The 25,362-nt window shown below is 46.0% G+C and overlaps 1 protein-coding gene across 1 annotated transcript in view; it reads left to right on the plus strand.

Annotated features, from left to right (window-relative positions):
- Window positions 1-25,362, plus strand: part of igsf9bb (immunoglobulin superfamily, member 9Bb) — an 831,812-nt gene that overhangs the window by 736,507 nt on the left and 69,943 nt on the right. The window contains exon 12 of the mRNA XM_085967995.1: window positions 6,736-6,847. Within this exon, the coding sequence (XP_085824121.1) occupies window positions 6,736-6,847 (112 nt within the window). The remainder of the gene's footprint in view (window positions 1-6,735; window positions 6,848-25,362) is intronic.

The raw sequence follows: 25,362 nt of genomic DNA on the forward strand, positions 1-25,362 counted from the left end.
AAAATCATCCCACTAGCCAAAGGCTTCCCCCTACTGTAAGTGATTTGCTATCTTGTTTTGATATTGTGGTGGCACCTCTCCATTTCACGTATCATCAATACCTAAATCATGTCCCAGCAATTTATGACCAATTTTATGACCATGTTTGAAATGGTGCACAGATGTGTTGATGCTTTGCTGCACTCTCTCTGGGCCTCAGTTTTGCTTTGTAGATGTAGGGATGCTGTTGTTTTCTTTTGCTCCACATAGTGAGCCAGAAATTAGGATCGGGTGCTTGCCGCGCGTGCAAGCCCCCGATCTGCCCTCACCCTGCGCGCTGACATCTGAAGCCCGGGCCTACTTGCATTTCCTGCCCCTGGCCCAGTTCCGATGTCGGCGCGATGTGCTTACCTGATCCAGCAGTGTAGTTAGTGCGATGTGCCGGCTGGGATCAGGTGAGCACTCTGCAGCCAATCAGGGGAGGGGAAACTCATTCATGAGTTTGATAGTAAAGACTGTCAGACTCATGAAAAGTACGGGTGCCCAAAAGACTAGTTTAACTTTAATTAAAATTTTAAAAAACATCCCAATAATTAAATAAAGTATAAATAACTTTAAAAAACTATTTAAAACAATTAATAAAATTTTTTAACATTTTTTTTTTACGAATTCGGGTCTAAAAATAAACTTACCTTACTGTACAGTCCTTAAAAACAATGAAGCTGTGGAAAAAATGTAATCATTTTAAATAATAGACCACTTACCTTCAAGAATCCACTCCTTACGCCTCCTTTTTTCATTTCCAAAAAGTCCAGGCCCTTGCACACGCGCAAACCTGTCAAAACGAAGGAAGTTCAACACGTGCGCGCAGAGTCCTGCGCGCACGCGTTGGACCTCTTAACCCCTTAGTTCGATGGAGAGGAAATGCCGGTTTCCCGCGCATGCGCTGTGCATGCTGGAATCCGGCAATTCCTCCGGCCACACGCGTGAGTACACCGTCCGTACTCACGCATTGGAAACGGAATTACTGGCCCAGTGTAGTGTAGGGACATGGGAACATGATGCTTAGATACAGGTGCTGGTGTATATACAACCTCATCACAAATCAAAATAAAAACAATTGGCATTGTCAGTCATACAATGTTTCCAACATCCAGCCAATTGAAATAATTGATATAAAAAAAGAGTGTAATAATTCTGATACTGTGTCGGGGTCACAAGCTTGAAAATAGATAGACTGGGTACATTACAGCTCCACACTACTCCCCTGTCAACCCCTACAACTTCAGTGTGTAATCTAGTGACAGATGGGATCAGGAGCCTTTAAAATATATCGCTATTCCTTCATCGTCGCTGGGTCAAAATCCTGGAACTCCCTCCCGAACAGCACTGTGGGAGTACCTTCACCATACGGACTGCAGTGGTTCAAGAAGGCAGCTCACCACCACCTTCTCAGGGGCAATTAGGGATAGGCAATAAATGCTGGCCTTGCCAGCGACGCCCACATCCCATGAACGAATTTTTTAAAAAAGGAAAAAAAGAAAGACTTGCATTTATATAGCGCTTTTCACGACCACCAGACATCGCAAAGTGTTTTACAGCCAAGGAAGTACTTTTGAAGTGTAATCACATTGTAATGTAGGAAATATGGCAGCCAATTTGCGCACAGCAAGCTCCCACAAACAGCAATATGATAAAGGAATGGATGACAAACCATGGAGAGAGAGTCAGGAGAGGTGACCAAAAGCTTAGTCGGTTAGGTTTTGAGAAGGTTCTATCACTAATGGTGGGGTGAAGGGAGGGCAGGCTGCACAAAAGGTCAGATTCGGGGGTCCGATGAGTGTGGGAGAGGATAGAACACTGGGCAAGGTTGCAGAGATATGGTTGGGGGTGGGGGGCGGGGGGTGGCAGGGAGAAGACTGTGGAGGGATTTGAGGATGAAGATTTTAAAATCAAAGCATTCGGGGACAAGGAGCTAATGTCAGCAAAATCACGCCATCGGTAATTGAACAAACAAAAGCAACCGTCAAAAGAGCAGACCATCACTCACTCATTCTTAATGGCTTACCGAGAGCCCCTGTCGACTCACGATTGGCCAGTAAACCTGATTTTTTTTCCTATATATTACATGAAGGGGATGGGGGGATTATCATACAGGCGGAATTAACTCAGGAAAATAAAGTCAAACACAGATCGAGATTGATGCAACTGACTTCCAGTCTAGGTCAGTGAGAAGATGGTGACAGGTAAGCAAGAAGTGTGGCCATTTGGGTGATGTACCATAGAGCTGCTGATGCCCATGGAACTGTACCCAGTGAGTAGAGAACAGGAGAGGGGGTAAAAAAAACTTGATGAAGTTTTTCTTTAATTCTAAAGGCTCACACTGCGACAGGTACAGCTCCTGCACAGACACCAATATGTCAATAACTCAACTGAGTTTGCATTTTTTTTATTCGTTCATGGGATGTGGGCATCGCTGGCAAGGCCAGCATTTATTGCCCATCCCTAGTTGCCCTTGAGAAGGTGGTGGTGAGCCGCCTTCTTGAACCGCTGCTGTCCGTGTGGTGGAGGTACTCCCACAGTGCTGTTAGGGAGGGAGTTCCAGGATTTTGACCCAGCGACAATGAAGGAACGGCCGATATATTTCGAAGTCAGGATGGTGTGTGACTTGGAGGGAAACTTGGAGGTGGTGGTGTTCCCATGCGCCTACTGCCCTTGTCCTTCTAGGTGGTAGAGGCCACGGGTTTGGGAGGTACTGTCGAAGAAGCCTTGGCGAGTTGCTGACAGGTATTCCAGGAAACGAGGTATACTGAAAACTCCACAAGGATGTACAGCACCCCTTTACTGGCCAATTGTGAGGGGCTCTCGGTAAGCCATTAAGAATGAGTGAGTGATGGTCTGCTCTTTTGACGGTTGCTTTTGCTTGTTCAATTACCGATGGCGTGATTTTGCTGAAATTCCCTTTGAGCAACATCTGTCCAGCATGTACTGCGACTCCGCAACGATGCGAAGACACGTTTTACTAGCTGAACAAAAAAAAATTAAAATGACAATGCAAACGCGGATCGAGATTGATGCCACCGAGTTCCAATCTAAGTATAGCTTTGTGCTGATGAAGGGATTATTAACGGGCACAGAAATACTCAGTGGTGGTGCGTTTCAGGCTCATCACATAGAAGATAACGTTTGTCAAGCTGATTTAATGCCAAAGTACCTCCACGCAATCTGGTTGCTAAGGCACATCACTGGGCTGCGATTGCAGGATTTAATCACTGCCATTCTCAACTCCCATGTGCATCCCATGTAGAATATTCATCAGTTTCACTGCCTAGTTGTTGAGAGAAGCAGACACCAAGTCCGTCTTGTGTGAAAATCACAAGTCTTACGCTGGCACTACCGTTAGAAATGAGCACAGCCGAGGAGAATAGAAAGGCAGCACATTGGAGCCCCAGTGCCAAGCTCATTGTGGGGAGGTGCCTGCCATGTTCCGATTTCCATTGTGCCGCCATGGGAAGGTGCGGAGCGGAGGCCAGGTACGTCCCCAGAGGGAGGAAAATTCAGACAGTCACCTCGAGCTGTTCCCAGACAGCAGTTTCAGAACAGTACAGGCAGCAGCCAGCAAGCAGTTCACCTTCCCTCTTGGCTGGGGTTGGTATGCGCCGCGTGGAGAAACTGGGGGTGAAATTGGACACTGGTGGGACGCAGAACAGGCAGAATCCCATTTGCCACCCATCATACGGCATGCTCGATATTCAGTTCTATTGAAGTCAGTGGGGCTGAATATGGGGCAGATTGTCTAACAGGCGACCAATGCCTGTTTTGTGTCCATGTCCAATTTCCCCCTCACTGTCTTTAAAAAGAGGGAGTCCCACCCTTAAGAATCTGCCTCACACCCTCCAAGAAGGATCAGGACTTAGCTGCTGATTTTGTTCTTGTTTACCATTTTCTTTTTCCTCCAACTATATTGGATATATTCCTCTCTGTCCTCGGCCTATTACATTGTTCCAATGTAGCTCAACATAAGCTCGAGGAACAGCAACTCATCTTTCGATTAAGCACTTTAAAGCCTTCTGGCCTCAACATTGAGTTCAACAATTCAACAATTTCAAACTATAACCCCTGCCCCCATTTTTCATGCTGTATGATTTTGCCACTCCCATTTGCAACATTTTGGCCTAGAAATTCAGTATAGCCATGTTTGGGGCGCTACAGCCGGACGTTCGCTAAATTTAGCGCCCAGCGCAACTTAGCGCCACCTTCACCGATATTCAGTTGCATCGCCCCAAGAGGTTGCTGCTGCGCTAAAGCAGGTGATGCACGACTATCATAAGGCGCTAAGCCGGCGTGCCGAGGCGCTAACACCGAGGGCGGGCGTAGCGCAGGTGCGGCAAGTTTCTGAATGAAGGCAGACACACTGGCGCTGGTCAGCTCTTAAAGGGGGAGGGTCGACTTGTTTGGCTGCCATGCCCTGCACACTGCAGCCCTGAAGCAAGGCCTGACCATTGCTGGTTCATCAGTTCTACGCCCTGGACCATGGGGAAGCCCGCTATTCTTCCAGATCCCATTGCACGCTCTTGCTGCTTGTCCAGGGTCATGAGGAAGGAGTTGTACTGACGTCGCCTTCTGAAAAGGGCATTGTTCACCTGGCGGATGCAGCAATGTACCATGAACTGGGACATGTTGGCAATGTCCCCAGTAGCGGATTGGAAGGAGCCGGTGGCATAGAAGTTGAGAGCCACCGTCACCTTCACTGCCACCGACAGAAACGTCCTGCTCCTCAGCTGTGGCTGCAGATCTGTGCGAAGCAGGTGGCAGATCTCAGTGACCACCTCCCTTCTGAATCGCAGCCTCCGAACACACTGCTCCTCAGACATGTTCAGATATGAGAACTGCTGGCAGTATACCCAGGGTGGTTAAGGCCTCCTGTGCCGACGCCTGTTGGCCCTTCTCCGTCTGGCCATGACTGGCACTCTCTCACGGCATCTCTGATCCCTTTGAATGCAATGCAGAAAGCCAACATTTCCACCCATTGCAGCCCCCATTATATGTGTCGACTCAAGGCTATGGCACTGAAAGTGAAATCCAAGTGCAAAGCTCTGGCCTGAAGCCAGAAGTACCTGTGCAAGCGCTGAGTCAAAGCAGAAAGCTCTCTGCCTTTGTCTCTCTCCAAATATCTGTCTCTCACACAGAAGGATTGGCACAAAATGGCTGCCACTTATAATGCAGGAGGAGTCCACTTTAAATAGCGCGCCCCGCAGCGACTGGGAACCATTCCCCTCTACCAGCCACTGGGGGCGCCAGGCGCAAAGAAGGGAGGCGCCACTGAAGTTCCGGTTCGGGGCGCACCAAGGGCGTTGCACCATGAAATTACATCACGATCTGCGCGCGCAGCTGAGCGGGCGCTGCGTTTTAGTGCCGCCACTAAATCTTGAGTGAAGTTCGCGAGAGGCGCAGATCGCGCCGCGCCCGGGCGCTAGCCGCTTAGCGCCCCACTTCTCCTCCTAAGGCGCTAGCAGCTGGCGCTAACAACTGAATTTCTAGGCCTTTATCTTTCCTGCCTTTTACAAAAGCACAGTATGTTCCTTCAATTCCTTCCTTCCCCCCTCCCACGTCCCCTGTCTCTGCACCTGCTTAATACCTGTTACATCTCCAGCTTTTTCCAGTTCTGATGAAGGGTCCGAGACCTGAAATTTTAACTCTTGTTTCTCTCTCCACGGATGCTGCCTGACCTGCTGAGTTTTTCCAGCGTTTTCTGTTGTTATTTTGGATATATTCCTGTCTGGTTGCCAACTCTGATTGGATTATTCCTTGAGGTTTCATCACATGACCTCTCCCCTCCAACTGCCTCACCCAGCCAAACAGACTTTTCCCATCTTCAATAACAAAAGTGCTCAAAGTATGATTTCTCTCCCGGACTGCTTGCAGCAATGTTCTGGAGATTAATCCTTAATTCCTGGATACTCCAGGAATACCCACCACGATCAGCGAGGTGCTTGGAATGCATCGACGGTATTGAAATGACCGTGAAATTTGGTCATCCCTCTGACCACTTCCACTGGGTGGATGGTGGCCTCAAACCAACCACCTCCCAAGCCCCCACCTGATGGAACCAGTCTCCTGAAAATTGACCCCAATGTATTAATTTTCATTTAGACACACTCTTCCTATCAGCTGATTTTCTTACAATCCTGATCTCGTACCAAGATCATTTAAATGGCCCGTCACTTTATGTTATAGTCTGGAAAGCCTGTATGAAAAGTTGATCTAATAGCACTGATCAGGAAACATTGCTAATAGTAACTCTATATTGTCTACTTTCTGGTCTGAAATCCAATTAATTAATCCAATAAATAAAGCAAGACAAAAGACCAGGAAAAGCCTATTAGGCCCAACAAGCCTATCCCTAATCTTGTACCATATTCCACAATCTCTTCTCTCCAGCAATGTAGCTAATTATCTTCTAAACCCATATATGCGTTCTGCTTCAAAGGTTTTCCCTGGTAAGTTATTCCACAGCTCTATTACTCGTTGGGTAAGAAGGTTCTTCCTACCTACCCTTTTAACTATCAACTTCCCGATTTATTTCCCGGATGTTTGAGAGAATGCATTCTTTGGTTTCTCAATTAGAAATCTAGAAAACAGTAAGCATGACGTCAGATCTCATGTATTATCAATGTCATGATGAGGGATTTTATAGGTAAGATAAACTATGACTGTGTGCTGTGTAAGTTGTCACTTTTTTTTTCTTCTTTGCAGGCACAAGTCCACACGCTCCAACCAACGTTCGAGTCACAGCCACGATGACCTCTGCTAATGCCTCCTGGGACCCTGGTTATGATGGCGGATATGAGCAGACATTCACAGTCTGGTATGGCCCTGTGTGAGTCATCCCAGCATGCTTTGCTTTCCGCCCTTTCCTTCTCAATTCTTTGCTTACAATGAATGTTCTGAATGCATTAGGCTTCCTATAATGATTTGCTCTTTGCTGTTATCGCTTGGCAGTTGTATAGCTGCAGGCTGCTGATTTAGAGCAAACAGGCTCTGCTGGCTCAATAGTTCTTGGGCTTACTAACTGCCTTGACATTTCATTTGTCCTTTATCATTCCTTTCTAGTTGAGCTGTCCTGCTAGGCTCGCAGTAGAGTGGAGCTCCTTAACCCTTGCTACAATGAAACTATCCGGACTCATTGTGACCTGCGAACAGTCAGCAGCTTTTATCCCCATTGTCTAGGCTAGGTTCAAACCTTGATCTTGGAGGGAGAAGTGTAGTGCTTCAGGACTGCCCCCTAATTCATTTTACCACCTATTTTATGCAAACTTGATCCTTGATATACCAGCACAAAAATGCCACTCTTAAAGGTCCAGTACCAGCCTGTGATACACTTAGGGCCGCTCCATTGCTACAAGCTATTTCTAATTACAGTAGTATTGTTTGATATCACTTGCGAGGCGGAGCACAGTTGAATGAGAGACAAAGAGACGACGCCGGTGATACTCAGATGTGACAAGATATTGATCCGTTTCCTACCCCGGGGGAGGCATTGCTCCTGTCACTGTATAGCGACAGCATAATCTCACATTTCCAAATGCATCCACAATGTTACCACGTGTAGCAGCCAGAGCAAATATTCCCTCCGCTCAAACTCCTGATTTGTTGGTTCCCAGGCAAGAAAATAAATAACATGGGGACATTATTAAAAAGGTCCATGACATGGTGTACACTGATCCCGGTGCCCAGACTACATCGTTGCTGTTACACTGCAGTCTATTCAAAATAAAAACTAGCTAATTGTCCAGATAGCTTGTATTCTAAATATTCCACAAGATACAAAAAAAACAAATCCAGCCATGCTTGATATTTAAAATAAAGATGGGTAACCAGAGTATGTTTCATGTCCTCCCAATTAGGATAAGTAGCAAACAACACACATACAACTCGTACACGAGCGAGCATTTTCTGTCCAGTGTGTTTCTTTGCAAGAGAGCTATGATAATAAGATGTGTTGTGCTCAACAACAAAGGGCTGAGAATGCCAGTGAACCACCAACAGAGGAGCTTAAGGGTACCGGAATACAACCTGTAATATATGTGGGTAGAACAAATGAAGGACAGAGACATGATGAGTCGCTAGTCAAGGTGCTCGCTTTACTAGGCCAAAGCAAACTGAGCATGCTCATACTAAAGCATGTGACAAACCATGTGATAATACATTACACTGCTTTCCCCTTTAAAAAAAAGTGTATGTATTCCCCTCTCAAATACAACAAAACTCTGGTCCCACCTTTCCCAGCATTGCATGTACCACATAACAAAAACTCCTGGCTTTTGTTCTTTTAAATGAACTTTAATCCAGTTTAATGACAGGTTTGTGGAGCCTTCCTGATCTCCTTACAGAAGGTTTGGGTGTTGAACCAATTTTCAGGCTGTTTTGTTCTGGTTCCAAACTCAAAGATGTTTCTGTTTCTATCTCAGACTTGTTTGAACCTGGTACTTCTGTTTCTGAAGTCTGAACTGAGTCAAACTCATGTATGAGTTCATGATCAAGTGGTTCAAGATCACGACTTGGTTCATCTCTAGCAGAGATCATTTGATCTACATGAACACTTTGGATGTTGTCACCAATCTCAACCAAATATCTCTTGGTTCCACCAACCTCTACTACGGTTCCTATATCCCACTTGTGTGAACTCGACTTGCCAGGGGGACTGAGAACACAAACACACTCATTTGGTTTGAAACTGCATTCTTTCTGTATTATGGTGTCATAATAACGTTTCTGACTCAACTGTTTCTGTTCAACTCTTGAGGCCAAACTGGGTTGAACAAGACTCAATCATGTTCTCAATCTCCTGTTCATCAAGAGTTCTGCTGGGGTATATCCAGTTATGGTGTGCGGAGTAGTTCTGTACTTCAGCAAGAAATTTGCCAAATGTTGCTTCATGCTGAGTCCCGAACAACCCTGCAACACTTGCTTTTTGAGAGCTTCATTTACTATTCTGACTGATCTTTCGACTGCTCCGTTTGAAGCTGGATGATATGGTGGAATGAGAATGTGTTTGATACCGTTCCATTTCATGGAATAGAGCAGAACGGAACTGAGGGCCATTGTCAGAAACAAGCTCTTCGGGTAAGCCATGACATACAAAGATAGACCTCAACTCATCTATGGTGCGTTCAATTATAGTATTTGAGCCCATGTGTTTCACTTTGAGTGACTATCTACAAGTATCAGGAAATAATCATTTGCTTTCTCACAAGTCTACATGTACTCTCTGAAAAGGTCTACTTGGCTTGTAGCGGAGTTTTGGGTGGTTTGTTTCTGCCGTTTTGGCAAACGCTACATTTGCTGACAAGTGATTCAAGATCACTGTCCAATCCAGGCCAATAAACAAAGCTTCTTGCAATTGATTTCATACTGACGATCCCTGGATGTTCAGTATGAAGTTCGACCAGAATTCTATCTCTCAAAGAAGTAGGTACCACCACTCTGTTTCCCCAGTTAATACAACCTTGCTCACAAGACAATTCAATACGATGGTTTTGGAATGGTTTCAATTCAGTGTCCATACACTGATCAGTCCATCCATTCAAGGTGTTTTCATACATTCTTTTCAGTACTGAGTCCTTTTCAGTCTCATTTACAATCTCAGTTGTATTCATGGGAAAGTCTTTGTCAACTGCACCTAGAATGAAAATCTCACCTTCACTCCCAACATATGAGTCTTCATGTGGCAACCTGGATAAGACATCTGCAATTGTGTTTTGCTTTGAAGTGTGATATTCAATCGTGTAGTCATATTGTGACAACAACACTGCCCAATGTTACAGTTTTGATACGGCATTGCAGGGATGGAGATTTGAGCCCTAATAAGGCTAGGAGCGGTTTGTGATCGGTTATCAGGGTAAACTTTCTGCCGATCAGGAACTGTGGGAATTTCTTGATTCCAAACACTATGGCGAGTGCTTCCTTTTCAATTTGCATGTAGCTTCTTTTGCTCTTTGTGAGGGTTCACGATGCGAACACAATTGGTTTCTCTTAGCCGTCATCCATAACGTGGCTTATGACAGCTTCCACCCCATAGCTAGAACCATCACACGCTAACTTAAGCTAACGCTCTGTGTCGTAGTGCACAAGTAGAGCATCGCTAGAGAGACTTCTCTTACAAGCGTCGCAAGCTTTCTGTTGCGCTTTTGTCCACTTCCACTGGACATCCTTCTTGAGGAGCTCGTGCAGTGGAGCTAACATAGTCGCTAACTCGGGTAGGAAATGTGTGTACTATTGGACCATTCCAAGGAAAGATCTTAACTCAGACACGTTCTGTGGCTTTGGAGCATTGCTGACAGCATCAACCTTTTCCTTAACTGGTTGCAAACCATTTGCATCAACTTTCAGACCAAGGTACACAACCTCGGGCTGCACAAAAGCACATTTGCTCCTTTTCAATTTGATATTGTGGGAATTCAACCTTTGAAGCACTAAATCTAACACTTCTAGATTTTCTTCCTCGCTGCTTGTTGCAATCAGCACATCGTCTTGATTGCATAAGCAATTTGGAATTCCTTGCAAAATCTTATCCATCATAGCCTGAAAGATTTGGGGGGGGGACTTTACACCATATGGCAGCTTGGTGTATGAGTACAGCCTCTTGTGTGTGTTGATAATGAGATACTGTTGACTTTCTTTGTCAACATTCAGCTGAGCATAGGCTTACGACAGGTCAAGCTTGGAGAAAACCTTTGACCCGGACAGTGCTGCATACAAATCTTGTGGTGTAGGTAACGGGTACTGCTCACCGTCAACTGTTTGGTTGATAGTAACTTTGTAGTCACCGCACAAGTGGTCTGCTTTGGGCACTACCACAATCAGGGTAGCCCATTCACTTTTGTCAGTTTTTACTAGCACTCCATTCTCTCAGCTTCTCTAGCTCTTCCTCCTCCTGACTTTTCAATGCATAGGGGACCGGCCTTGCCTTACAATAGACAGGCTTCGCGTTGGACTTGATGTGGATATGCACGGTCATACCCAGTGATGCCCTCATAACCGTCTGTGAACATGCTTTCGTACTTGTTCAGCATTGTGTTGAGTCACTTCTTTGAAGCATCTACACTGAAGATGTTTTTCTCGTCTAGTTTTAACTTTCTCAACCAGTCTTTGCCCATGAGAATTGGCCTGATGTGGTTGCTCGCTACAATAATAGGCAGCTTTACTGACTGGCCGTTATGTTAAACTTTACATTCCATTTGTCGATATGTCTCTAGGATTTCTCCGGAGTAGGCTTTTAACTCTACGGTACTCTTTGTAAGTGGTATTTGATTAAACTTACTCTCATATGTGTCCTTACTCATGATAGAGCAGTCCACCGCTGTGTCGATACACATATCAATATATTGCTCATTGATCAAAAGTTTTGTACGGAAGTCTTTCTCGTGACTGCTGGTGTTGTTGCTAGTGGCATAAATACTGTAGATGCCTAGTTCTTCAACATCAGGTGTGTTCACTTCAATATCGTGAATTCCTCCCTTTTGTTGTCGCAGCTTTGCATTGCCACTAGAATGGTTCTTACTTACTGCTTTAGATCTAGCTCTGCAAGCTGTTGAAATATGGCCTTGCTTCTGGCAGTGAAAACACTTTGCATTTCTGTATTGGCAGGACTGTGGTGAGTGATTTCCATTGTAGCGATAACAGTTCACTGAACTGCTCTCACCGACATGCTCTTGACTTGGTCTCACAGCTCTAGGTTTGGCGGTGGCTTTGTGACTGTAGACCTCAGCTGCACTAGTCACTTGAGTTGGACGGAGCTCCCTAGCATTCTTAGAGGCCATCTCCATAGATAGGGCAATTTTTCATGCTATGTCAAACGTTAGGTTCGGAGTGTTCAGGAACTTGGACTGTGCGTGCTCATCCACCAGTCCACACACAATCTTATCTCGCAACACACGATCCAAAAATGTGTTGAAGTTACAATGCAAAGACAGGTTTTTAAGAGCCACGGGGAAAAATTCGGTTGATTTGCGCTTCCGCGCTAACGGGGCGCAAAGCAACTAGCGCCCGGGCGTGGCGGTGCTAACGCCTCCCACAAAATTCAGCGGGAGGGTAGCGGCGGAGGTAATCGTTAGCACCCCGCAGCGCTGCGCCTCCGGCGATGATGTCATCGGCGTGCGCAGCACCCCGCTCGCCCCCCGGCCGCGATCTTCGGTAGCGCCCCCTGACTTACCGCCGGGTGCTATGTCTGACAGGGTCAAGGGGGCCTACTCGCGGCTGGGGCGGCGCAAATTAAACAGGAGGTGCCGGACAGCCATTTTTGTTGCTGGCCGCCTGCCAGCACTGCTCCCGTTGCTGTCTCCGGCCTCCTGAGCAGCCGCCCTCCCCCGCGGGGTGGCGGCTACACTCCGTGAGCCCGGCACTTCTCTTGAGTGCCGGCTCTTTTGCCGGTACTCCGATCCCTGGTGGCCCAGCTGGGCCCTGGGTCGCGCTGCACTAGCCCCCTCCCCTTTAATAAGGGGAGGAAGGCCTACAGTACTACGCAGCGATATTCACTCGCAGCGCCCCAAGAGGGAGGCGGGGAACTTCCAGTAGCACCCCGGCGAAGTTAGCGCCCCAAAGGGGCACAACCCAAATATGCCCCTACAATGTACTCACTGATGGTTTCATTTTGTTTTTGGTTTCTGGTACCAAACTTATAGCTCTCTGCTATTTCTAATGGCTTTGGGTCGAAATGGTTCTCGAGTTTCTCAACAATGTCTTCAAATGAAACATCCTTCGCTTTCCCTGGCACGAGTAGGTTTGTCAACCTTCCGAAGACATCTGGCCTGATTTCCGTTAGATAAATTGCTTTTTCACGTTCACGAATTGCTTTATTTTGAGCTTGAACAATCTCTTCTGCACCTTCAGTCTCAATAATGTTATTGGCCTTAAAATAAACCTCCATCCGCTCAATGTAAGAACTGAATGGATCGCGAGCTCGGTCTGATGAATCCCGTAGGCACGGCCATGATTGTTCTGATCCCGTCGAACAGTGACTCAGCACGCTACCTGTGTACCTTAAACTTTTCCACTCGAAGGTTGAACACTGTGTCCTTCCATGATCCTTAAAAATAGCTTTGGGGTCCCATTCTCGTCGCCAAAACTGTAATATATGTGGGTAGAACAAATGAAGGACAGAGCCAGGATGAGTTGCTAGTCCATGTGCTTGCTTTACTCGGCCAGAGTAACTGAGCATGCTCATACTAAACCATGTGACAAACCATGTGATAATACATTACGCAATTGCTCAAAATAGCCAGATATTAAATAACAGAAAATGTTGGAAGCACTCAGCAGGTCAGGCAGCATCTATGTAGGAGAGGAAGGTGGGGTGTTAACATTTCAGGTCGATGACCTTTCGTCAGATTTTAACTTTGGCTCAGTTTAAATGAGTGCTGTGCTTCACACAACGATTCCCAAACCATATGCGGTAACAATGTCAAAGAAATCCACAAGGAGAATTGAGGAGGTCATTTAGTTGGTCACTCATGGTGTGTATCAATGTCTACTAATTGTTTAAAGGATTAGAACATATTAATTAATGGGAGCAGAAAGTAAAATGTCTGTTTGTTCCCCATCTCCCTTAAGAAAGGACTGTCAGTATCATACACTATACCAATTCACATTATAGATGGATGGACCAGCTGGACTTTTCCTGCCCGTCAATTTTGTCTGTTCGATTTCATATCCCCGGGGTTTTCACACTCATCCGGCATTAGCTGCACTTGTGTCATTTTCCCAGAGTTTCTACGGCTCTTCCACCGAAGTTACAGCGGATGAGCGGGCAAACCCCGGGGCAATTCACCCCATCGTGTTATATACCACAAAAGGATACCTCGTTTTAAATCCAGTACAGCTGGGAACTGGGTGACGCAGCGGATTAGATACAAGTTAGGCACATTTCACCTCTGGGACTCTCAGCTCAACTCCAGCCTAGACTATCAGATGAACGTTTCCTCTGTCTGTTGGCTTCAATGGTCCAAGTGAAATGACATTGGACCGTCTCAGTCCAGCACTTACTGGCAATCTCATTCGGAGAAGCCATAGGATGCCTGGTGCGAGACATGAACAAAATGTAAATGGTCTTTTTCTGAGGTTGAGATTGGAGTAGAATGGAGGTGGATTAATTCCATATCTGCCTGTGCTGTACATGACCTTGGAGTGGATGATGCTGACACTAAGTACTTGAAATGGGGAGTTTCATTCCTTGGCATCAACATCCTTAATGTGCACACACCATCCTGACTTGGAAATATATCGTTCCTTCATCGTTGCTGGGCCAAAATCCTGGAACTCCCTCCCTAACAACACTGTGGGATTACCTTCACCTCACGGACTGCAGTGGTTCAAGGCGGCTCACCACCACCTTCTCAAGGGCAATTAGGGATGGACAATAAATGCTGGCCTTGCCAGCGACACCCACATCCCAGGGAACGAATAAAAAACATGTTTTTTTAAAGTAGCACTGCCAGATGAAGTGATGCTATCCTTTCTCTGTTGGCTCTTAAGTGTTCTCTTTGAAATTCCATAGGGTTGATTTTGCCAATGGGGGCGCGTTGGAGGCGGGGCTGCTGCTTGTCAGGTTTCAATCCCACCTCCATCGACATCTGACCAACCCACGCTATTTTCCCTTGATTGACCTTGTTAAGCCCGTCCAGCGGACTTAGCAGACCAATTAAGGGAAAGCCAGTGACAGAGAATGTCAGCGTATGACATTTCATCTGTCAAAAATTTTTGACAGATGAGTTGTCATTGTTTGACAGCTCTGTGAAGCTGTCAAACACTGACAATCTGTTGTTTGGTGAGTTCTTGTACTCAAGGCTCACCACACCTGTTTCCTGAGCAGAAAGCAGGTGGTTGTTGCATCGGAGAATGCAGCAGCCATTCTGTCATCTCTGCCGTGGAGATGCCGGAGCCTCTGGTTCCCCAACGATTGAAGCCTGCAGGAAGAAACAAAGGTAAGTAAACTTTTTCTAACACTTTTCACTCACCTCACATACTTACCTCTCCACACTTGCACCCATCACTCACCTCCACAGCGCACTTTTGGACCCCTCCGACCCCCGCAGACCCACTGCTCGCCTCGCTGATCCTGGCGGGGTTTCCCGACGTCGGGAAGCCCGCACTTCTGTTGGAAAAATGGGGATAATCCTCTTAACTACCTGTTAACTACCTGTTAATAGGCAGTTAAATGACTGTGATCCTCTTCCCGCCTCCAGGAGACGGGACCCGGTGTGGGTCGGGTACCCGCCTCCTGGGAAGATGGCACGGAGGCAGGTTGGGGGCGGGATGGGTACCCGCCCCCAGATTCTGCCATTTTCCCGGCAGTCCCGCCTCCAAACCCGCCTCCTCAGGGCTGGCAAAATCACCCTCCATGAGTCTACAGTAAACCCACTGTCTCTAGATTCAGCTATTTAGCATTAATGCACGATCTTAGTTGAAAAGTATGGGCAGTAAAGAAGACATGTTGATTCCGTAGAGAGAGCTCAGCTGAAGTAAAGGGACAATTGTTCAGATAATGTAGGGATAACTCTGTACTCCATCCGCTCTGTGCCTTACCAGACCTGAGGTTAGTGCTAGCTCGTGTGTTCTGTTCCGTTAAATATGAGAGTGAAGAGCTGTTCATTCCCCAAAATTTTCTTGCTCCCCTTAATAATAAGCACATAGTTATGGATAATTTAAACTGTTGTGCCCATCATTGTAACAAAATATTTCCCCCCGTATATGCCGAGGAGCTGTTCGGATAATAATGGCTAGAAATCACATTGATCACTTTAACAAATGTTCCTCTGTCCACTTTGTCCATTTCACTATGCCTATTTCTGAAGAGCCTTGTGACTTCTTTCTACATTAAAGGCACAATAAAAATGCAAGTTGCCTTGGGGGCAGTAACTAGATGGTGTTGTGGGTTAGTCTTCAAATCTAGCCCAGACTGGTGCACGGAATGTCTCCAGTCAGCTGTAGTGATCTAAATTGAAAAGGGTTTGGATATTTTCAACACCGTATCTCATGGACAGCGAGTTTTTGTGATCTGGAATGCGCTGCCTGGAAGGGTGGTGGAAGCAGATTCAATAGTAACTTTAAAAGGGAATTGGATAGATGCTTGAAGTGGAAACATTTGCAGGGCTATGGGGAAAGAGCAGGGAGAGTGGGACTAATTGGAGAGCTTTTTCAAAGAGCCGGCACAGGACCCGATGGGCCGAATGGCCTCCTGTGCTGTATCATTCTGTGACTCTAAGTCCACAGCACAGGACTGACACCACTTGGTGCTTTTGCCATATGGATGGTTGATATTTGAAATGCTAACCATCTAACCAACAGTAGAAAATGTTTGTTCCTCAGCATAGACATCTCTCCCATTGATGAATGCAACAGTTCACCTGAAATTAAACACTGCAAAGGGCTGGCTAGCTCCATCCATATACTCTAGGTTTTATGATGGAGGTAAATTTCTGTCCACATATCACTGACCTCTGCTTGTTTCCTCCAATCACAGCCAGTCCTGTGCTGTAGGTTTGTGCCCATGAGGCGCTGTGTTGAAACTATCCAAACACCTGTCAATTTGGACCATTACAGCCAACAGGAGACTTTCAACCCACCAGTTCGGGCTGGAGTCGAAGGCTGTGAAACCTAACCAACAACACCATCCAAACACTAGCCCAAAGACAAAGGGAGGAGTTTGGGCTCAATGACAATGGACAGTGTTAGGAAACAGAGCCAGAACTCGGGGCCAAGGGTGTGAGTACCTAAACTATAGAGTTCTCATGGCGATTTCTGCTAAGGAAACAGATCTAATTATAAAGAAAATTAAATCAGAATGGAAAAGAAGACATTTTAACAGGTAGAATTCTTCATCCCTTGGATATGTTAGAACTTCATCGCAACAGCAGTGAGATACGACAACCTAAAGTTGATTGCCGCGCTCTGCTAACGCAGCCAAACCTGTCAACACTGCATTTGAGAAGTAATGCCAATCAAACCTATGTATCAGTGACTTTACATACATTGGTCCTGTCATAATGTAGTAAGCATTGTAGTCAGATGATAGCAGTGGAGTATCTTCGTTCACGAGTCAGCACAAAATTACATTGTGGCACTTAGCTGAAGTTTGTACGTTAAGTTCACAGTCTTTTGTAGAAAGCCGAAGTACATTAAAATATTTTGTGAAGCTGTGTCTCTTTGAGTGATAGCTAGAACCGCAGGACTGCAGGTAAGCATGCAGGTGCAGCAGGCGGTTAAGAAGGCAAATGGTATGTTGGCCTTCGTAGCGAGAGGGTTTGAGTACAGGAACAAGGATATCTTGCTGCAGTTGTACAGGGCCTTGGTGAGACCACATCTTGAGTATTGTGTGCAGTTTTGGTCGCCTTATCTGAGGAAGGATGTTCTTGCCATGGAAGGAGTTCAGCGAAGATTCACCAGGCTGATACCTGGGATGGCAGGAATGACGTATGAGGCGAGATTGGGTCGATTGGGCTTGTACTCGCTGGAGTTTAGAAGAATGAGAGGGGATCTCATTGAAACTTATAAAATTCTGACAGGACTGGACAAACTAGATGCAGGAAGGATGTTCCCGATGGTCGGGAAGTCCAGAACCAGGGGTCACAGTCTAAGGATAAGGGGTAAGCCATTTAGGACAGAAATGAGGAGGAATTTCTTCACCCAGAGAGTGGTGAACCTGTGGAATTCTCTACCACAGAAGGCAGTAGAGGCCAATTCATTAAATATATTCAAGAAGGAGTTGAATATATTTCTTAAGGCTAAAGGGATCAAGGGGTATGGGGAGAAAGCAGGGACCAGGTACTGAATTTGGATGATCAGCCATGATCGCATTGAATGGCGGAGCAGGCTCGAGGGGCCAAATGGCCTACTCCTGCTCCTATCTTCTATGTTTCTATGACTGGAAGGTCAGGAGTAAAGGGGTGTGTTACTTTGTTCGCTTCCTCTTAAAGAAAAGATTATTTCATTATAAGTGGAGACAATGTATAAATTAAACCTAAAATATAAATAAAAGCCGAATGGGGAAAGGTTTACGCTGGTCTCTGTGTGAGAGGCTTATGAAAATATTTACTACCTATTGCTATTTCTAGCATAAAAATCTTCATAGGAACAGGAGGAGGCCATTCAGCCCATCAAGCCTGTTCCACCATTCAATTAGATCATGGCTGATTTGAGCCTCAACTCCATTTACCCGCCTTTGCTCCATATCTCTCGATACCCTTACCGAACAAAAATCTATCGATTGCAGTCTTGAAAGTTCCATTTGACTCCATATCCACGGCCTTTTGGGGGAGCGAATTCTAGATTTCTACTACCCTTTGTCTGAAAAAGTGCTTCCTGATTTCCCTCCGAAATGACCTAGCTCCAATTTTATGATTATGTCCCCTCGTTCTTGATTCCCCCCCATCAGAGGAAATAGTTTCTCTGTATCTACCCTAGCGAATGCTTTTAACATTTTAAACACCTTGCTCGGATCACCCCTCAGTCTTCTACACTCCAGGGAATACAAGCCAAATTTATGCAACCTGTCCTCATAATGGAACCCTCCGAGCCCCGGTATCATTCTGCTGAAGGGGTAAGTTAGAAGAAGTTCTTTTTTTTTTTACACAGAACTTGGAATGCTTCATCACAAGTGGCTGCTCGGGCAGAGCCTATAACATTGCTTGAAATTGAATTACCTAAGTATTTTTAAATTGAATAGAAAAGGCTCCAAGAAAGGGACAAGAAAATAGGTTCAGAGTGAACAACTCCAGCTGATCTAGCATCAGCACAAAAACGATGGACTGAATGGCCTGTGCTGTAATTTCTATGATTTCTATGCCACTGTGCAAGTTTCCTGTTATAAGTTTAAGGGATATAAATACGGATTTATGCACTTAGCAGTGTAGTTGGGTTATATTCGCAACATAATGCAGTAAAGTAGACGTAGCTAACCCCACCAACCCATTTTGCCCGACTTCCACCCCAAACCCGCCCCAGATTTTTACCGTCACTATAAGTGTTGGTATGAGCACCACTGAGTTATCCCTGGGCTGGATAGCGCATTGAAGAGGCCATTTTGTGTGTTGCAACTGAAGATTGGTGTTACTTTGCCTGCATGTTAAATGGTTTTAGAGTTCTACCAGGGATTGTGCTGAAACTTTTAGTTAGTTCTGCAAAAATTGCAGTTTTGGACTGGGACATGGATTTCTCAGTGGGCATTCCTCTATTCCTATGTTATAAAGAGGAGGAGGAGGAGGTAGAGGCTAGATTGGAGGCACCCAGAGTGAGACATTACAGTAAGCATTTCTTTCTGACATATAGATACCCACTCAGCGGGGTTTGCAAACGAAGAAGTCCTTACGTAGACTTTGTTGCGCGTCAGTACCTCAGATGTCTGTGATTCTCCTCGGCAGCAATCAGAGAGATATGTCTGCAACCAAGTTCCACGAGCAGATTAGCACTATCTGTACCAATCAAAGTTACCACTGCCTTGAATTTCTTTGCCGCTGGATCCTTCCAGGCAGCATCTGGAGTCCTTCACTGCATTAATCAGGCAGCAGCTCCCTATTGTAGAAAGAAGATCACTGATACTCTATTCTGAGTGTTAAGTCCGTGAATGATTGAGACACGGACTAGCAGGAGAGAAACAAACAAGTCTTTACTGGTGAAAGGCATAAACGAAACTAACCAACAGAGGCTCTCTAGCGCCTTTTATACAGGGGTGGTCACTGCCGGTACTGCAGTCTGAGACCAGTTATTCTCTTAAAGGTACATACACAACAATGCCTCCCCTTTTAGATAAACAGTACATAACATTCATTTAACAACTAATGATAACGAATTACAATCACAATTACTGTTGCTAGATACATTGGTTAAGTTTAAGCAATTATAAGTTCAGTCTTTGAGGAGGCTTCCTGATTCTGTCTGGATAACGCCTCTTTGGAGTATCAGGTTCTTCTGGCAATGTTGAGTCGGAATCAATGTCGTTGTTTGGTTCATCTGCTTCCAATATCACCGGTTCTGCGGTAGCTGCAATTGGAACGTCGATTTCATTACCAGGTGTATCAGATCGTGGTGTGGAGTTGACGTTTTCCAGTGACTCTAGAATCTGGTCAGCATGGCGTCTTACAATGCTCTCCCCAACGTCCACGGTAAACATGAGAGGTCCTTGTCGTGTACAAATCGTTCCTGGCTGCCATTTCTCAGTGCGGTAGTCCCGGGCCAAAACTGGTTGACCTATCTTAAAACTCCTGGTCGGCCTTTCATTCATATTCTGAAACTGCCTGTTCTCCACATCTCTTCGTACGTTTGGCTTAACCAAATCCAAGCGGCATCGTAGTCTTCGATTGAAGAACATCATGGCTGGAGTTTGGTTGGTAACCGCATGTGTCGCATTCCGGTAGGCAAACAAGAAGTTATCCACCTTGTGTTGTAGGGGTATATCTTCATTACACATTGCCTTGATAGCCTTCTTGAATGTTTGGACAAACCTCTCGGCCAATCCATTAGTGGCTGGATGATATGGGGCAGATGTGTAATGCTTAACACCATTGTTCTTTAAGAACCTCCGGAACTCTTCAGACACAAACTGTGGTCCATTGTCAGAGCAAATCTGTTCAGGCAGCCCATTCCTGGCGAATATGGTTCATAGAAACATAGAAGATAGGAACAGGAGTAGGCCATTCGGCCCTTCGAGCCTGCTCCGCCATTCAACGAGATCATGGCTGATCATCCAAACCCTAGCACCCGGTCCCTACACCGACAGCCATCCCACCCAAGCCCCATCCCCGTAACCCCACGTATTTAATCCCCCCTAACACTAAGAGCCAATTTTTTTATCATGGCCAATCAACCTAACCCGCACATCTTTGGACTGTGGGAGGAAACCGGAGCACCCGGAGAAAACCCACACAAACACGGGGAGAATGTGCAGTTCGTAAAACTGCGATAGTTTTTTCCGTGGTGGTTGAGGACATTTTTATTACCTCTGGCCACTTTGAATGTGCATCCACCGCAATTAAAAACATCGAGTCCACGAAGGGACCAGCAAAATCAATGTGCACCCTTTGCCATGGAGATGAGGGCCACTCCCATGGATGCAGAGGAGCTTGTGGTGGGGCGTTTTGGACCTTCTGGCATCCTGCACAGCTCTTGGTCATCTCTTCGATTTCTCTATCGATTCCCGGCCACCACACAAACGCTCTGGCTAAGCTCTTCATTTTTACCCCACCCAGATGACCCTCATGAAGCTCATTGAGCACTCTATCCGTCAACTTAGGTGGAATTACTGCTCTGGATCCACACATCAAGGTTCCTCTGCACACTGACAGCTGTTCTTGGCGAAAATGCTGGCAGCAGTGGTTCGCCATGTGCTGGCCATCCCTTCACCATTAAATCATAGACCCGTGATAGTGTCGGGTCATTCCGTGTTTCCTTTTCTATGTTTGCATTCGTCACAGGGAGACATTCGACTATGGTCGAGTGGAATAACTCCATTGGATCCACTGCAAGGTCTTCTTTTTCCACCGTCGGCAACGGTAGACGTGACAATCCATCAGCATTTCCATGCTGTTTAGTTCCCCTGTACTCGATGTCATATTGATGTGCCCCTAGGAAAAGGGACCATCTCTGCAGCCGTTGTGCTGTCATTATCGGTACGCCCTTCTGAGGGTTGAAAATGGAGACAAGAGGTTGATGATCGGTTAGTAGAGTAAATTTTTGACCGTGCAGATAGTGATTGAACTTCTTCACCCCCCACACTAGGCTGAGGGCCTCTTTGTCAATCTGGGCGTAGTTACGCTCGGCAGAAGTTAACGAGCGTGACGCAAAAGCTATCGGCCTCTCCAAACCATCAAGGAATTTATGTGACAGTACCGCTCCAATGCCGTAGGGAGACGCATCACACGCCAGCCTGATTGGCAGTGCTGGGTTGTAGTGAGCCAATACTTCCTTCGAAGTGATTAAGTCCTTACTCTTCTGAAAAGCACGTTTACAATCATCGCTCCATTTCCATGCTACCCCCGTTCGTAGCAGGGCGTTCAGTGGATGCAGAATTGTCGACAAATTCGGCAAAAACTTATGATAGTAATTCACCAACCCGAGGAATGACCTCAGTTGCGACACATTTTCAGGCGCTGGGGCCTTAACAACCGCTTCAATTTTGTCAGGGGACTTATGTAACCCCTCTTCATCAATCACGTGGCCACAATACGATATCTGTTTCTTAAAAAATTCGCACTTGGGGCGGTTGGCTCGCAGCCCATGTTCCCGTAGTCTAGTGAGCACCTGTTCTAGGTTGTTAAGGTGTTCACTGTCATCTTCACCTGTTACAAGGATGTCGTCCAAGTAACACTGAGTCCCCGGAATCCCTTGCAGGACTTGTTCCATCGCTCTTTGCCATATCGCCGGAGCCGATGCTACTCCGAATACCAATCGATGATACTGGTAAAGACCTTTGTGAGTGTTTATCGTGAGATACTTCCTAGAGGACTCTTCAACCTCCATCTGCAAATATGCTTGTGCTAGGTCAATTTTTGTAAAACGCTTCCCTCCAGACAGTGAGGCGAAGATGTCTTCTATCCTTGGAAGAGGATATTGTACTGTGTGAAGGACAGGGTTCACCATCACCTTGAAATCCCCACAGATGCGAATCTTCCTTGGCTCTCCGGACTTATTGCTTAACGTCTTCTTCATGACAGGAATGATGGGTGTCGCCCACTCGCTCCAGTCGACCTTAGACAACACGCCCGCCTTCTCCAGATTCTCCAGCTCTGCCTCGACGGCTGGACGAATTGCATATGGTACCGGTCTCGCTTTGACAAATTGGGAACTGCATTCTCTTCTATTTTTAACGAGGCGGTTACGCCTTTAAACGTGCCCAGTTCTTGTTGAAATACCTCTTTGGCGTTAGCTAAGATTGTTGACAATCGTCCAGGAGTGACGTCTTCATCTTTTTTACCGTCCACCGTCATTGCATGAATGGAATGCCAATCTAAGTTTATCTTCCTGATCCATTCCCGTCCCAATAACGGTGGTCCACCATTTGGCAGTATGTAGAGATACAATTTCCGTATTTTCTTGCCATTGTATTTGACAGGCACCCTTATTTTTCCTCTGGGGTATACTTTTTGCCCCGTATACGTCGTCAAGACGATGGATGTCTCTCTCAAGGGTATGTGTGAAAATAGCCGCTCATAGTCTCGTCGATTCATGACGGTTAGCGCTGATCCTGTATCCAATTCCATTTTAACTTGGGACCCTGCTATCGTGAGGGTGACCCAAATGGTTCGGTGATCCTCTTTTGCGATTACATTGTGAAGTTTGAGACAGCTTAATCTCCTGTTCTCGGATTCACTATCGCTCATCTGGTCTTCGGAACTACTGTCCGTCATCTTTTGTACTTTCTTGTACGGTTCCTTAGTAGCCTTTTTGTTGTCGCTGGTCTTCTTCCCAGACCTACAAACTCGTGCAATGTGTCCAATCTTCCCGCATTGTCTGCATATTTTGTCTTTGGACCAGCAGTCCTTCTGGTCATGGTTAGTTTTGCCACAGCGATAACATTTTGCAAATCCCCGTGTCATTTCGTGGGTGCCGTATTCCTGTGGTTTTTGTTGAATTTCTGCAGCTCCCCTGGCTGCTGCTTCATACGATACTGCCACGCTGAAAGCCTTATCTAGCGTCAGCTCTTTTTCTGCAAGTAACTTCTTCTGTGTTCCTTCACTCAGGAGTCCACAGACAAATTTGTCCCGTAGGGTATCTGCCAGTCCTGCTCCGAACTGGCAGTGCTTTGATAGCTTGCGTAGTTCCGTAAGATACTCAGCATTGCTCTCATCTTTGTGCTGAGTTCTCCTGTGGAATTTAAATCTTTCTGCTATCAACAGCGGTGCAGGGTTTAAGTGCTCCTGTAGAACAGCAACAATTTCGTTAAAACTCTTCGCCTTCGGTTTGGCTGGAGTAATCAGATCCCGCAATAGGCCGTACATTCTAGCGCCCATTACGTTTAGCAATATTGATGCCTTCTTCCCCTCCGCTATTTCATTTGCCTCGAAATATACCTCGACTCTTTCCACATACGTGGTCCAGTCCTCTAATGTATTATCAAAAGCAGTGATACAGCCAGTCTGAGTTGCAGGTAAGTTCGTTTCTAACTCATCGCCAGTGTTAAGTTGAGACACGGACTAGCAGGAGAGAAACAAACAAGTCTTTACTGGTGAAAGGCATAAACGAAACCAACCAACAGAGGCTCTCTAGCGCCTTTTATACAGGGGTGGTCACTGCCGGTACTGCAGTCTGAGACCAGTTATTCTCTTAAAGGTACATACACAACACTGAGGGCTGTGCAGTTCATTTCCTTCCCAATGGAACTAGATAAACAAAGATAGGGAGAGGGGTATTCAGTTCTACAGATGGGCAGGGTTCCCACAGGTGTAAGGGGCAATTGATGGACTGTATGTGACACTCAAAGCTTCATATGAGAACCCCATCAATTTTGTGAACAAGATAAGTTTTCATTCATTCCATTAATGGGAAGCTAGTGTGTAATGCCAATCACCTTGCACATGAATACCTGCTGATCAGAAAGCTTCCACAGCCTTTCCATCATGCGGCAATCCACCATAGCAGCCTTCATGACTTAGTAGCATGTACAGGAAACTTTTTTTTATCCGGCACGGACGGGACCGACGTGGTGCCGGTTCATCAAAAATTCCGGATAACCGAAAGCTATAGTGAAAGATAAGGAGAGCTGACAGCTCTGTATAAAGCAACAAACCCTGTTGCACCTGTAGAACAATGGCCTCAAGTTTCAAGCGTCTCTGTAGCTTAGCAACAGCTGCAGCCACACCCTTGCACAGCACAGATGGAAGAAGGCAAATACAATATGAAGTAAAACCTACTCCTGAATTTTGCCGGTTAACCGAGATTTCCGGTTATTTAGGTGCCGGTAAATCGAAAGTTTCCTGTATCAGGTGATCAGAGCTATCCCTTGCAGTCAAAGTCCAAAAAACTAAGGAAGGATACACAAAACTGAACTCCGAACTCCACGTGGTCAAACAGTGTTTACTTTGCACGGAAACATTCATCTAAAGTTGTCAACAAAAATATTTGTTATCTATAATTACTTGTTGCCACTTTGCCTCCCCCTTGTGCCAGCTCCCTACGAGAGCTGAGATTTAGTGGCAGGCGGCCTTGACGCCTCAGAAAACAGTTAAAATGACAGCGGGCGTGAAACGCGTCGGGAATGCAGCAGGAAGCGCCTGACTGCCATTTTAACCACTCACCCGGCCCATTCCCACCAGGCCGGCAGGGTTAAAATCACGTCTATGGAGTTTGCCAAGTTATACAAAATGGTGAACTTGAGCCGCCTAAACTTCCTAAATC

The sequence above is a fragment of the Somniosus microcephalus genome, chromosome 26, assembly GCF_052327205.1.
Source record: "Somniosus microcephalus isolate GS21.2 chromosome 26, FLI_Smic_1.0, whole genome shotgun sequence".
In the NCBI taxonomy this organism is placed as follows: Eukaryota; Metazoa; Chordata; class Chondrichthyes; order Squaliformes; family Somniosidae; genus Somniosus; species Somniosus microcephalus.